The sequence below is a fragment of the Cupressus sempervirens genome, chromosome 10 (assembly GCF_028749045.1).
Source record: "Cupressus sempervirens isolate cs-2001-9-10 chromosome 10, ASM2874904v1, whole genome shotgun sequence".
Lineage (NCBI taxonomy): Eukaryota > Viridiplantae > Streptophyta > Pinopsida > Cupressales > Cupressaceae > Cupressus > Cupressus sempervirens.
Window position 1 is genome coordinate 152,898,833 of NC_143127.1, and position 11,013 is coordinate 152,909,845.

The following is an 11,013-nucleotide window of genomic DNA, read 5'->3' on the forward strand; positions in this document are numbered from 1 at the left end:
AATAGAGAGATTTAACTCTAATACCCTCCCTTAATGGTCAATCTAATTTAAAAAAAAAAAAAAATTGTAGGGGAACCCGCTCTGCATTTCTGTAGTAATGGTCTACCCTTAATGGTTATTGTCTAACTGATAAATTAAAGAGTAACTAAGATGACCATTAAAGAAACATTATAATACTCTAATACCCCCCATAATAGTCATTGTCTAACAGTTGTCTTTTGGTCACAAATTCTACAAAATTTTTGTTGCTGCTGAGACCCTCTCTGGATCTACAAATTGTTAATGACCAAGAAGCCAAAATTCGTCCATAAAAGAATAGAGAAGGGCGTCCCCTTCTTTAAAATGCTTTGCAAAATGAGACGAGAACATGTCACTGACTCTGCCACAAACCCTCGTAGAATCAGCAAAACATCTTATCAAAAGTCATCACAAAATATTCAACTTGATATTGGATAATGAAGCTGCTCTTCCCTGGAGACAGAGACAAACATTGAGAACAACTAGTGCAATTTTGTGGAAAAATCGGCAAACCCTCAAAACTTTGCAAATGAGCATGATGCCCTAAACAAACTGCAAAAAGCCATGTTTTCTGAGGAGAATATTGACAAAACCCCAACACAATTTTTGAGGTGAAAATTTGATTAAAACCTAATATGATTTTTTGAGGTGAAAAATCAGTCAAAACCAAACAATACAAAGCTTTGTTTTTGAGGAAAAACTGTAAAACCCAACTAGAAAATATTTAAGGAAAAGATTATAAACGTGCCAAGGAATCCCACACTTTTTTGCAAACTACAGGATCAGAAAATTTTAAGGGAAAAATTATAGAAACCCATCAGAAATTTTTGTAAGGGAAAAATTATGAAAACCCATCAAATTTTTTTAAGAGCGGCAAAACACGAGACTTGCATGGTAAAACAGCACATGCAAGCAACTTGCAAGCACATGCAAGTACGTGCAACCCTTAAAAATTAGAGACTTTTGCTGCAACCAAGAAATCACGGGGTTAGAACCCTTTTCCAAGCTTGTGATTTCTAGCAAAAATCCTCGAAGACGAACCACAAAAGTTTCATAAAATACTTAATGATTTTTATTTCTAAAAAACAGAAAGAAAATTTTTGGAAAAAAATTCCTGATTAAAAGAGGTTCGAATTTTTCTTAAAAATTCTGCCAAATTTTATGAAATCCCATCGACTTGCTCTGAGACCATGTTATGGTAAAAAAATGAATGTGTTATTAAACAGAGATCATAAATGATCTATATATACAAGTATACACAAGAATGTTTCTATAACAAACAAAGAGAGAAATAGAAACATTTTGAAGAGAGAAAGTTTCCATATTGAATAGAGAAAGAATGTGGGAACTAACCAAACATTGATTGTTACCACTGGACTCTTCTGTTTGACAAATTGACAGAGAGAAAATACTTTCCAGCTTGCTAAGCTGGAAAGTTGGCACCATTTTTGTAGTTAAAATATCTTATTTGGATTACAGTCTTGGTTTCAGCACACACACACATATCCTAGTCTAAGTACTGGATTGCTTTTGAGGTCAAAACATCTGATATTGCAATCAAAGCCATGAATCTATCAAAAATGGAAATCCAGTCTGCAAGTCTACCCAATACAAAATCCTATAGGGTTGTGTTTCTGGCCGTGTAAAAAACACCTTCCAATTTGCGAATTGATGCAGAAAACATGGAGGGATGGTGGGCTTAGCAATCTGTCTGCTGCAGATGCAGCCATATGAACAGGTGGCGAAAAGCATGCAAGCTGGGAGGCTGACAGTTCCCAACCAAGAAAAAGGACTTTTTGGGCTTAAAAGCTGATACAAAAAGCCTGATGGCTAGTAAAATAAATTACAAATGATCTTTGACCTTTCAATTTTTCATACTAAGGTATCCTGCATCTCGCATGACTCTATTTCTAATTACATTTTATATACAATATTCAGCACTCAACTATTATTTTATCTAATACCCCTTGTACTCTTGACATTGGAAAGTTTAGCACCTTAGATCAGTAATGGCACCATGTTGGATTGAATGATTATATTGAAACACTTTAGATTGTGAGATTGTTTTCTACACAAAACAGAGAAATAAAATAAGATTTGTACATTTGTTGCTCTCTTTTTAGTTTGAAAGGTTTACAAAAGGGTGGCATGCTGACTTGGTTTTGACACTAGGGAAAAAAAAACCTTAGAAGACACGCTTCATTTGGAGGTCTACAATAATTTATAAATTATTCCATATTTGCACTCCTTTATTTGCACTTTATGTATTTGCTCTCCTTTGCAGGATTTAGAGATGCTTTCTTGAGCCTATAGATATGATAAATTATTAATGTTCCCTACTTGTACAAAAAAGAATGGATAGAGGCAGACAGATATAAATGCAAATATTTTTGCTAAGCAAAGATACAGTTCTGGAATTTTAGAGCTTTTTAAAACTTTGCACGTTTACACCCATCTTTATCTCTAATGCATATGCTTATCTATTTTTGTTTACCTGACTTTTAAACCTTCTTAAACTGGAAGTGTGAAGATATGCACCAAATATAAAATCAAACAGATTTTGAATTGTAAACTGAACTATCTGATTAATTGTAAAATCAAACAGATTCTGAAGTTTTATCATATATATATATATATATTTGAAGATAGATTACAAATATAGCTCAAAAGAGTGTCTCGTTGGAGATTGTAGCTGTGATAGAGATCTTTATCTCTAGAAATATGGACGTTATTATCATTTTGGTCACCTTCAGCTGAAAAGGGACATTTCACATTTATGATAAATTATAATATAAAATATAGAGACATGTATCATAGCACATGCATTGATTCATCGAAATACGAAGAGTTGTATTTGAAAAAAAAGTCATGTTTTAGAAAATTGAAGAGACTTTTGATTGTGATGTGAAGAGTCTCTCTATGTGTTATATACTATGTCACAAGGTTAGCCGGATTTCTAGCATGGAGTTCGAAATTCGGCGAACAATTTAAAAAGCTAGAAAATTCGAAAAAATGCATGTCAAATTCACATAGCAGTCGGCCAGTTTTTTTTGTTAAGCAAATGTTAAGTATTTTCGTTGAGGTATTTGATCCACTGGTTTCAATAGTGCGTGAATCTGCAAATCTAGACAAGTCCGAAAGGAGAGCTGGTTCAACAACGAAATCTAGATGTGGGCATCCCGACGCTTCCCACCAGTCATTCAATTTTCTTTACCACCGGCATCTGCCAAACCTATGCTTGCAAAGGCTTAAAGGCTTAATATCGTTTGCCTACAAAGCCCATCCTGTAAGGCATTTGCATCTTTGTGCACCCACTATTGGGCTTTTCTGTTTTGGTCGGACCATTTTTTTCAAATTTTTTTCTTAGAAATTTTATCACGATCGCGATGTATGTAGTTTTTTAAAATTTTGAAGGATGCTTATTTTCTAATTTTTGTAATAGAGTTTTAAAAAAAATCAAATATTACTATTATTAAATTTTATTTGTTTTTATTAAAACTTTGCATTTACACTTCAATAACTTTATTATTAATACTTTTTATTTCTTTTCAATAAAAATATTTGATATTCAAGATGTAATATTTTAGTATATTTATTTAGATAGTAAATAAAGAATATATTAAATTAAAAAATATAAATTTTTAATTAATTAATTTTTATTTATAAAAGTTAGAATTTTTTTTTGATCGATAAGAGGCCAAAGTCAAGATTAATTATTATTATTTAATTATTGAACTTGAGTAGATTCAAACCCAAGACCTCCTATATAAGAGGCACACAATTTACCATTGTGTTGTAGGCTCTTGCCTAAAGTTAGAAAATTATTACAATTCATTTTAATTTAATAAATGTTATTAATACTTATAGTAGTTATAAATTTTATGTTTCTTTATATAAAGTTTTTTTTTATTGTTTATATTTTATAAACATTAAACTATTTTTATATTTTATGGATATACTATTTATATTTTTAAAATATTAAATTTATATAGGGTGAATTTAATGTCGAATTTTTTTTTGAATTTTCCACTCTGTCGAACTTCATCCGAATTTTATAGTTGGCGAACTCGAATTTGAACTCGAACCTTGTGACTTAGGTTATATATATCGCATCAAGCGAAACACATTGTACACTTGAACATTTTATAATCAATAAAGTGATATTTTGTTGTGTGGCTGGGTTTTTCCCTTCAATTTTTTAACGGTTTTTTGAGGATAATCTGGTGTCTCTTGCATCTAATTTGTTCTTCCTAATTGTTGTTTATCTTTATTTCTGAGGTAAACTTGGTATTAGAGCTAGGTTGGATAATAGCATTTAAGGAAGTCTCTTTTCTCTAGTTCATGTATCTATTGTGATTTCTTATTTTAAATGGTGACATTCTGGCAGTATCAAGATAAATTTACAGGTGTTCTCTTGTGGTCTTTTGTGAGTTGCTTCTTTCATATTTTTCTTTATCTTCCTCATTTCTCAGTTAGTATGACATGGCTTTAAGTGTGTTGAGGTGGCTTGTTTTAAAAGATGACATGATAACAGTTGGATGTTGTCGATTACGATGTTTACCCTTGTCTCCATGCACGCTCGGGTGAAATCTCTCCAAATTCTTGAAGAATCTATTCAAGATGAGCAGAAGAAAAATTTAGTCTTCTTGCTGGCATATTTGTAACATGCATCTTCGGTTCTTGCATTGGTTCAATGATTCCATTGTTTTCTTTATAATAATTGTTGGTATAGTTTTTTTTAACTGAGATGGATAAATTCCCGATCGTATGAATTTTGCAAAACAAACGAAGATTTTTTTTTGTTATTCTTGTTTCAGGAGGAAAAGTAGTGAAATTTGATCAGGTATCCATTGTACTTTTAAATCCTCAAGACATGTTTGTGGTTGTTGAGACACAATCTAGCATGCAGGTCACTCCATTGAGCAGCAATTCATTTATACTCCCCGCTCTGTTATCTCCTCTCAATTGATGGTTAAAATTATTGGTTCATTTAATTTGTTATTGGAATAATATTGTTTATGCTCATTTTTTAAGGTAATCAAGCTCCTCACAAGTGCTTGAATTCTTCAAGCTTTAGTATATCATATTTTAATGAACAAGAGAGCGTGGGTTGTTTGTGTCTTCCTGAGGTTCGTTTTTGGTGAATGAAGAATCTAACTCTGCTGTTATTTAACACCTCTTTCCCAGCGTGAGTTGGCCGGTGAAGTTAATGTTTGCGGTGGATATGTGTTTGACCGCCCAAGTGTCTTTGTTGATCTTCCATTCAATGGATGGTAGGAAAACATCGGATGTCTATTCACAACTCAGTTTTAGGGGAAAACAGGATTTAATTACCCCCGATAGTTTTCTTTGAACCTTCTTCTTGGTCTCACAAAAAGACAAATATACGTGCTCGCACAGAGCTGGAGTTTGATGCTGTTGTTATTTTTTCGGTGCTTCTATTAGCAGTATCTAAATCACATATTACGGTAGTATCATTGCTTATGTGCGTGATATTCTTAGGATACAATTTGGCATGTTTTGGTCGACGGTGAACAAATTCCTCCTCTGACACCCATGCAAGTTCTGGGTTTACCGGTCATAATTTACGGTCATGATATGATTAGGGGTTGAGGCATTATGCTTCTTCTGAAATCATTCTCTCAGTTTAGAGCATATTCTTCTGAGTGTGATCGTATCTCTACACAGAAAAAGGCTAACAGAAGTTCTCAGAATAGCAAAGGGTATTGGCAGGCTGCTGATTTTTCAATGACAATGATATTGATCTCAGTTTTGATTTTGCTTGGTGCTCGTCATGGCATTGATTCTTATTATTGTTGCCTCAGTATCATATTTGCATGTTTCATCAGTTTCATTGATGTTGTGTTTATGTCATGACATTGGTTAAAGTAATTCAAAAAGGGCTCAAGCTGTGTGTTTTTAGAGATGTGTGTAAAGCAGCTGCACTTTTCTGCACATTTTGTCTACTTGTTCTGCTTTTGGAGATGAGTATTATAGTTTTCTATTATGCATGTATCAGATTTGATAGTAAATTCATATTGATACCTTGAGTAGTACATTGATTGTAGAGGCTCAAGTCAGAATCTCTTCTGTGACGCAATAGGATTATGCAATCTGGATGAGAATGTTGCTTTGATCTTTAGAGGGAGATGTTGAATTACAAAATCTTATTGCATTGATCAAAGTAGTCTTTGTTTGATCTACATGATAAGGTGATGTTAATTTAATCTCTATTGATTGTGGAATGCAACACCAATGATCTTTAGAGGGAGATATTCAGCTTCAGAGGGAGTTGTTCTTGGTTGAGAGGGAGTCTTTATAGTATCCCTTCCTTTCTTATACACGCTTCTAATGTTTGTGGTATTTAGTTTCTTGTTGGAAACAATCTTGTTGGAAACAAGACTCAACTGTGATTTTCCTTGCTGATTATGAGGTGTTTTAATGTGAAATTAATAATAGTTATAAGGTCAACCTGGTAACTCTTTCACTTATGAGAGATTCATAGTGAGCGTCATGTAGAGAGAGTCCATGATATCATCACATTGAGAGATTTTGTGATGGGAGTTGGAAGTCATGTTGAGAGAGTCCATGACTGTATAACATTGAGAGAATCCGTGATAAAAATGTTGGTTGTAAACTTTACTAATTTGTCATGTTGAGAGATTCCATGACAGCGTCACGTTGAGCTAGTTTGTGATGAATTGTGATTATTATTCTTGCAGGTTTGTCATGTTGAGAGATTCCATCACAGCATCACGATGAGCAAGTCTCTGATGAAAGCTGATTTTGATTCTTGTAGTTGTTTCATGTTGAGTGATTTCATGAATTATGTTTTGGATCTATGTGATCAGAATTTATGATTGACATTTTTGGTTGCAGCCTTGTGTTACCTTTTAGCTAAAGTTCTCTCTTGCTAAGAGTGAGTGCTGGAACTGTAGCTACGATAGATATCTTTATCTCTAGAAATATGGATGTTATTATCATTATGGGCACCTATAGCTGAAAAAGGACATTTATGATAAATTGTAATATTAATGTGTCATCCAACATGCGTTGAAGCACGAAAATACAAAAAGCTGTATTTGAAAATAAAATCATGTTTTAGGAATTTGAAGAGACCTTCGGTTGTAATGTGAAGAGCCTCTTTATATGTTTTATCTAAGTTGCACGGGTACCCCCCCCCCCCTCCGGACCACGTACCGGTTTGAACCGGTTCGTGGTTCTGGTCCGGTTCGACCTGGGTTCATTTTTGGAGGCCTGGTTCGATTTGGTTCGAACCAGGGTTCGAACCCAAGAGAACCACATAAAATTTCGGACCAGGGTTCGAACCCAGGAGAACCACATATAAATTTTCCACATTACAGCATGTTTTAATTTAATTTATGTTGATACATCTTGGGTCCGGGTTGGTAGGCATTACAATGCCACAGTTTTTTAGTGTTGAGTAATCCCTAGCTGTAAAACACTTTCTATTTGAATCAAAATGCTACTAAATTTGAGACTCCCACAAGAGAAGATGCTCAACATGTGGCGACCACCATGACCAATTTCGAGGAATTTCAGGGCCTATTTGAGTAGCAATATGAATTTTTCAAACACTAAACAATAAACAACGTTTTATTGGGAAATGTTGCCCTGCAGAAGAAAGTTACGGTCACATGAATATGGTCAAGTGGGGCAGCTACTTACCACATTGTCTATCACTGTTTGGCTGATTATTTCTCCTCTAGGTATATTAAAAATTGTATTAAAGAATATTGAATCTGGGACGTCAGATTGTGTTATCCAGAGGCCTCCATGAATGGTCTTTTTCCAGTTTACTGTTGTTGATCAGTGCTTGGGAGATTGTGCCCAAAGAGGTTGAAGAATATTCAGCTGGTCAAAGGGATTTACCTTCTGCAAGCTAGATTTAATTAGTTTTTAACCACGTTCAATTGATTATGTTAATCATAATAAGAGTTTGGTAAATAAATTTATGAAAAGAAGAAATTTTTATTAAAACTTACTGTTGATCTGCATAAACTAATCAGATACAGTTATGAATTTTTTAAATGAAAGGGAAGAGATCTAGTCGCTAGGGGTTCCAATGATCGCTGTGGTTTGCTACTATATTGTTTATGCTGTTTTAAAGTTTTTTGTTGTTCAAATGTGTTTATGCTACTATGCTACATTCTAATTCTAACTCATGCTTCGTAAAGATGTATATATATATATATATATATTTTTTTTTAAAAATATTTTTTTTACATGTTTTTGTACTAACGAACCCAAACGAACCCAAACCCCTTTTCAAAATTTTGTCGAACCAGCGAACTGGTTCTTGAACCCGAACCCGGAACTGAACTGCGAACCGGCAACTTAGTGTTTTATATATCGAATCAAGTGGAAGATGTTGTACACTTGAACATTTTATTATCAATAAAGTGGTATTTTGTTGTGTGGGTGGGTTTTTCCCTCCAATTTTGGAAGGGTTTTCTTGAGGGTAATTGTGTATGTATCTTGCATCTATTTTGTTCATCCTGATTTCTGTTTATCTTTATTTCTGGGGTAAAATTAACATGTCTAACCCAGCAGAGATTAATATATAACTCCTTATGAGCAATACAATATTTGGTTCCTTATCTTAGATATCGCCAGTAGAAATCTACAGTGGAAGACAGTCGCCACTTAGAACTCCACATTAGTTGTTTATGGGGATTTGAACTGGAATATCTACAATAAGAATCCAGTGAATTGGTTCCACTTGAGCTCAATCGCTTGGGCTTAAATATGTTTTTAAAGTTTTTCATGTTCCCTTTATATGTATCAGGTGGCTGAATCTTGTTCTGAATTCTTTCTGTTGATAGCAATTTTTTCAGATGTATGCAACTAATGTTAGGAAAATGCAGATTATTTAAGAAGCTTTACTATGTTGGTAAAAGGTTTTGGTGTAGAGGATCGTGAAAGAGTTTTCTAATTGACTTTTTTTAATAAATTCAGGAAATGTGAAAGTGAGAAATTATCTCCATCACCTTGAAGGGAGGCTGATTATTGTGTGTGACATTCAGTTTATGAGTTAGACAAGAACATTATCTAGATTTCTACATTTTGTTCATTAGCTTTGGAGAGTTATTGGATCTTGTGCTGTTTTGAAAATGAGACTCCGGCATGCTATGGTGTGTGCATCAAACCAGAATCGCAGTATGGAAGCACATGCTTTGTTAAAGAAGCATGGTTTTGATGTAAGTTCTTATGGTACTGGAGCCCATGTGAAATTGCCCGGACCTTCAATCAGGGAGCCCAATGTATATGAATTTGGAACTCCTTATCGAAGAATGTTTGATGATCTAAAGCGTAAAGATCCAGAGCTGTATCCTACCCTTTTTATGGTAAATAATACTAAGATTGTTGTAAGAATCATATAGCATGCTTTTGTTATCAATACAAATGCACTATTCTCTTTTAATAATATAGATGTTAAGAATGGTTTTGAAAATTTTCACTTGTTTAAGCATAGCATTATCCCTACTAATGTTGGCAAAATTCATTGTGTTTGTGTGCACAATTGAAAATTTTAATCACTGATATTAAGATTTAATGGATTAGATTTGATCATCCAGCTGTTCCCTTGACCAAAGAACAGATATAAGAGAAATGGACTTCTGCAGATGCTTAAACGGAATTTAAATGTGAAAATGGCACCACAGCGGTGGCAGGAAAATGCTGCTGATGGTTCGTTTGATGTGGTTTTCACATTTGAAGAGAGGGTGTTTGACATGGTCATTGAAGGTTGGATTTTGTTTATTTGTGGATTCTGAAATGCATGTTTCTATATTAGCTTCCAAAACCTTTGCTCCAATGTATGTATAATGGAGCTTGACTTGTTTCGTTCACAGTTCTCTAATTAGAGAACTTGTATTCATGAGTATTCATGATTTATGGTTAAGTTTTCAAACTAATTAGGGTTCTGTGATAAGTCTCTCGGAGGCGATTGACAATTCACAGCTATATTAGAGTTTGTTACAAAACTTTGCAACTAATGGACAGTCTGAAAAAATGTGTGAATTATGAGAGCAGGAAGGACACTGTTAGGGTTTAATTTCTATCACTTAATCTTGATTTTCTACAATGCTTGCAGACCTTCATAATAGAGATCAAATTTTAATGAAAACTGTATTGGTGATCAATTTGGATGTCAAAGATAATCATGAAGAAGCAGCTTCTGGTGCACGTTTGGCACTGGATTTATGTCAGAAGGTGAGATGTTTATATACTATCTGAGAAGATTGCACTATCCCAATATTACTACTTTACATCCTTAAAAAGTTTGCATAGTGGATACTTGTGATCATATACTTTCCTTACTGGTGTAGGAACTATATCATGCTACATCATTATTTTGCTTATCATGCAACAGCTGAGACTGAATCTCGGGTGTGTCTGGAATTTAATCTCTGCATTCCAATAAAGTAATTCAATCAACCTTCTTGTGTGCAGCTTGAGGCAGTTGATGCTTGGGAGGATGACATAGATGAGATAGTTATAAGATTTGAGAGGCAGCACAGACGGAAGCTTATATACACCATCTGCTTTTACTGACCAATTCTGAAAGGATAAAAGTTTCTGTTTGTTAAAACTTATTTTAACTCACAAATCGGGGAATGCACTAAGAAAGAAAATCTGGCAGGCGTTTCTACATGGGAATGAGGAATATTTTCACTCTGTAACGAGTGGATTTTGGAAGTCATGCAATATTTATACAAATCATTCAGAGTTTCGGTTCAGTTATTTCTTATGTTTTGTTTCAAGTCGCTAATCATTATATGGAAGCAATTTGTGGTTTTCTGTTTTCTAATGAAACATGGAATGAATTTTTCAGCTTTTTAATCTACCTATTGCATCAACAAACAATAGCTTTGACGGGTGAATATTATGATGTATGATGTATCTGATCCAACCCGGAGAGAATCGTTTTGAAGGGATTTCAATATGGCTCCAGTGCTTTACTAAGAAACA

General features: G+C 34.0%; 1 protein-coding gene across 4 annotated transcripts in view; it reads left to right on the forward strand.

The window, feature by feature from the left end:
* The window catches only part of LOC149533034 (Ssu72-like family protein), a 47,252-nt gene extending 36,471 nt beyond the window's left edge, over nt 1–10,781 (forward strand). For all 4 annotated transcript variants that reach the window (XM_089804828.1, XM_089804827.1, XM_089804830.1 and 1 more), the window contains 4 exons: nt 8,998–9,367; nt 9,641–9,786; nt 10,136–10,254; nt 10,495–10,781. In XM_089804828.1, coding sequence (XP_089660954.1) covers nt 9,153–9,367; nt 9,641–9,786; nt 10,136–10,254; nt 10,495–10,596 — 582 coding nt within the window. In that variant the 5' untranslated portion in view covers nt 8,998–9,152 and the 3' untranslated portion in view covers nt 10,597–10,781. The remainder of the gene's footprint in view (nt 1–8,997; nt 9,368–9,640; nt 9,787–10,135; nt 10,255–10,494) is intronic.
* Nucleotides 10,782–11,013: the final 232 nt, after the last annotated feature.